Source organism: Odontomachus brunneus, unplaced genomic scaffold (assembly GCF_010583005.1).
Source record: "Odontomachus brunneus isolate Ranch 3 - 2012 unplaced genomic scaffold, Obru_v1 Obru_scaffold_223, whole genome shotgun sequence".
In the NCBI taxonomy this organism is placed as follows: Eukaryota; Metazoa; Arthropoda; class Insecta; order Hymenoptera; family Formicidae; genus Odontomachus; species Odontomachus brunneus.
In genome coordinates this window covers 63668-68379 of record NW_022639673.1, presented here as the reverse complement: position 1 = coordinate 68379, position 4712 = coordinate 63668, and the positions used below count along the sequence as shown (strand labels likewise).

At 31.0% G+C, this 4712-nt stretch overlaps 1 protein-coding gene across 5 annotated transcripts in view; it reads right to left on the bottom strand.

Annotated features, from left to right (window-relative positions):
* Positions 1 to 4201, bottom strand: part of LOC116852413 (antichymotrypsin-2-like) — a 300750-nt gene extending 296549 nt beyond the window's left edge. For all 5 annotated transcript variants that reach the window (XM_032832745.1, XM_032832744.1, XM_032832746.1 and 2 more), the window contains exons 1-2: positions 4180 to 4201; positions 4013 to 4069 (exon numbers count right to left, since the gene is read on the bottom strand). In XM_032832745.1, the coding sequence (XP_032688636.1) occupies positions 4013 to 4069; positions 4180 to 4186 (64 nt within the window). In that variant the 5' untranslated portion in view covers positions 4187 to 4201. The remainder of the gene's footprint in view (positions 1 to 4012; positions 4070 to 4179) is intronic.
* Positions 4202 to 4712: the final 511 nt, after the last annotated feature.

Genomic DNA, 4712 nt, shown 5'->3' with positions numbered 1-4712 from the left:
GAAAATTATTTAAGTGAAGGTATATATCATAAAATAAATTTTCCGAAAAATCTAATAATGAATGCGGAAGGGCAAGTTGTTAATATATTACCTTTAATAAGGGCACGAACGAAAAGATCATGGTTATGCGGTGATTTCTGTAAGATTGATGATCCATATTTAATCTTACGTTATCAAAAATTTCTAGAAATTATTAATGTATGCACTTTAAAATATATACCAAAACTTTTACAATACATTAACAAATGTACATTAAACCTGTCTAATATAAAATTAGGTCATACGCGTACTTGTTATAGTAATCTATTTCTTTGTAAAGCAATGTTTCTTCCGATACAATTACTTTCACCTCATTTTCCCAAAGTAAGAAATGTTAGACGTTTGATATATCAACTGTCACATTTTTATCATAAGATGTTAAGTATAGATTCATCGTTAATTAATACGGATATGCATGCATTAGAAGAAATTGTTATTTCAGCACAACAAAAAGGAGATATATACAAATATCAACGAAATAATATAATGTTAAGTGATGACGATATTATTTCAAAATATTCTCGTGCATTTAATGCATTTACTAAACGTTCAATGGATACACCACGTTATATTTGCGTTTCATGCGAAAAATTTTGTTATAAAAGAAATATTCATGATATTAACAAGTTTCGAATACCAATAGACAACAAAATTTGGACAGATTTAATGTTGCACGTGCAACGACAGACAGTTACTTCGCAGTATATATGTCGTTATTGTTTAAGCAAAATTCGTGACGGTCTAATGCCTGCCCGCTGTGTTTTGAATAATCTTTTCACAGGTAATATTCCTAAAGTAATTTTATCTCTTAACACGTTCGAAAAACTTATCATATAGAGAGCTAAAGCTTTCCAAACTGTTCTTAAAATGGATGCTGTTCTTAATAAAAAGCTACCTCAAAGACAAATGGTACAAAAAGTCAAAAGTAGGACATTTCATTTGCCGCTTCCTTTACAGGAAACATTGAATAAAATTTGTTCTGATATTGATCCTATAAATTTTAACCATGAATTATATATTTTAATTAGAGGTGTTCCTACGAAATCTAAAATTGTCTGGGAAGAAATAGTGGACGTTAAAAAAGTTTTTGACGCTTTAACTTGGTTAAAAGAAAACAATCCTTTGTATTCTCATATTGTGTTGCCAAATACACATCATGAATTTTGTTTAGATAAATTACATAATTCAGAGTTTGAAATACAAGAAATAAAACATGATACACAAGTTGTGCCGGATGATAATGTACTGCATGATGAACGTAAGCCAATGTTAACTCAGGTTACTGATGAAAATGATACTTACTACGAACAATATACTATATATCCCTTATATGAAAAAAGAACTAACCAAACGGCGACAACTTTATATCAAATGTTACAAATTAAAGATTTACCTTTAGATAATCGTGAAAAATATTTAGATTTATTGTGTTTCCCTGACTTATATCCCTTTGGTATTAATGGACAGCATGAAGATAGACAAGTCAAACTTCATGATCATGAATTTATTAAATCTCGTTTACTTTCAAAACATTCGCACTACCGATTAAATCAACAATACTTATTCTTTTTGTTAAATAATGCGAACATACGTCAATTAAGCCGTGGAATTTATCATAAAATGAATATTACTAATCCACGGGATCATTATACAGCTGGAGAATATTTAGAAGCATTATCGAAAGAATTGTTAGAATCTAATTTAAATACAATATTTTCGACACTTCGGAATACGGAACAATATTGGCATAGACCGAGAAGTGATTTAAACTGTATGACGCAACATTATGGACCTGCGACATGGTTTTTAACGTTAAGTCCGAGTGAATGGCTGTGGGAAGATTTAGCTGAATATATTCGGGAAATAAATGGATGGGCTGACGATTCCTCATGCATCAGTGTACTTGTTGCTAGAGATCCTATATCGACATCAAGGTTTCTTGACAATAAATTTCGAGCAATGCTTGATTTTATTTCTTCATCAGATAATCCGATTGGAGAAGTTACGCATTATTTCTGGAGACGAGAATATCAAGGTAGAGGCATACAACATTTTCATTTGTTAATTTGGATAAAAAATGCACCCATTCTTGGTGAATTTTCTAACGAAGAAGTTTCTAAATTTATCTTACAATATATAAGTTGTAAAATGCCAAACCGAAATGTCGCACCGTTATTATATAAGCGTGTCAACACGCATCAGCGACATAAACATAATGATTATTGTCTTCGTTCTAAAAAAGTTGGACGTAAAATGATTCGTAGGTGTCGTTTTGGGTTTCCTCGCCCCACCACTGATAAATTAATTATGAAAGATGTTGCAAGTTCAATAGCAGGTAGGAAAAAATTGAAGAATAGAAGCAGGCTTTATGATCTCCCTCGAATGGACGATGAGGTGAATATAAATGATTATAATCCTGTCCTTCTTACTGCATGGGAAGGAAATATGGATATACAATTTATTGGAGAAAAGTCGTCACTGCTAACTTGGTATGTCACTAAATATCTTAATAAAGCAGGAAAAAGTGAATTGTCCGATGATATTGTTCTTAATAGTAAAAACAATACAAATAAATCGTTGGCAAGTTTTCTTTGGAATATTGCACTGCGATTCACAAATAATAGAGAATGTGGAGCTCTTGAAGCTGCCGATACTTTGTTAAGTATTCCTTTATACGGAACTGATCCAAACACGACAATTAAATGGTTAGATGTTAATAAGATTCGACATAGAAAATTGAAGAGTCGAATTGAAATTGAAGCTCTTGATAAGGAGTCAACGGATATATTTTGTCCATCTTTGGTGGATGATTATTATCCAAATAGACCCAAAGAATTAGAGTATATATCTCTATATGAATTTGCACAATGGTATGATACAACAAAAATTAAGCCACGTAACGAGTTGGTCGAGTATTATAAAATAGGTAATAGTTACTATTTGAAACGACGACAATGTGGATATCTTATTAATCATTATAAATATGATGTTTATATCCGACCAGAAGATTATTTCTTTTCATTATTATTAATGTTTGAACCTTGGAGAAAATTAGAGGATCTTCAAAATGGGTTTCAAACTTATACTGAATCGTTTCAACACGTGAAATTACATCTTACAGAAGCATTGCAATATCACGAAAGATTAGAAGAATTACAAAAAGCATTTGAAACTGCAAAACAATTAGTACAGCAATGTTTGGATGATGATGCGCGAGAGCACGTATCTCAGGATGATCCTGAAAATCCTATAGGTGTTCAGAATATAGAAGCTGGTGAAGCGATGCAAGATTTTAGAGATCTTGGTGATAAATTGGCTAAAAAAATTAATGTACCTGAAATGATAAAAAAATTGAATATCGATCAAAAAAGAGTGTTTGATAAAGTAATTAATACTGTTACATCGGATAGATTATTACGGTTATATGTTAGTGGAGAAGGTGGTACTGGAAAAAGTTTCTTAATAAAAACCATTAAATGTTGGGTAAGAGAAAATCTTAATAAAGATACTGCTGTAGCGGCACCTACTGGTATAGCAGCGTTTAATATTGATGGTTTGACTATTCATAGATTGCTTCAATTACCTGTTGAACATGGTAATACTCCAAAATATAAACGACTATCCGATCATGTACTGAAAGTTTTAAGAGCAGATCTCAAAGATGTTGTACTTTTTATAATTGATGAAATTTCAATGGTATCCAATTTATCTTTAATATATATACATTTGCGGTTATCTGAAATATTTGATACTAGTGATTGTGACGATGGTTGGTTTGGACGAAAACACATTCTTTTATTTGGAGATCTACTTCAATTACCATCTGTACATGAGGATCATGTTTTTTTTACAACTGTCTGATAAAAAAGTTAATAAATACCTCGGTTCTTTAGGGACTATTAATTTATGGTCTATGTTATTTGACTATGATGAATTAACAATTAATATGCGTCAACAAGGAGATACATCTTACCGTGATTTATTATCCAGAATTCGAATTGGTTTATTAACAAAATCTGATTCTGAGATTCTGGAAAATAGAAAAATTTTTTTTAATAATGTTTCATTTGAGTCTAGATTAAATAAACTATGTGATTTTATTAATGATTTGCCACCGGACACTGTTTGTTTGTTACCTACTTGTCATATGTGCGATGTTCTGAATGTTGCAATGTTGAGTCGTATACCATCAAAAGAAATTTTATTAATTGCTGAAGATATTATTGAATGTATATCGTATGTGAAAAAGAAAGTATTAAAAATGTTATCAGATAGTGATGATGATAATTCTAGAACAGCTGGGCTTTCAAAGCAAATCATTATCAAAGTTGGAGCAAAAGTTATGATAAGACGTAATATTGATGCTAGTTTGGGTCTTGTTAATGGTACAATTGGTACTGTTATTTCAGTTGTAGAGGATATGTCTACTAACCAAATAGAAAAGATTAAACTTCTTTTACCATCAGGTATGGAGTATCTTATAGAAAGAGTAAGCGTAAAGTTTGAAGTGATGGATAGAGCTTATGTTATTAGGAAACAATTTCCTTTATCTTTAAGTTACGGAATTACTATTCATAAAAGTCAAGGGCTGAGTTTGCAAAATGCTGTCATAGATATAGGTAACTCTGTATTTAACTGTGGCCAAGTATATGTTGCATTATCCCGAGTAACTT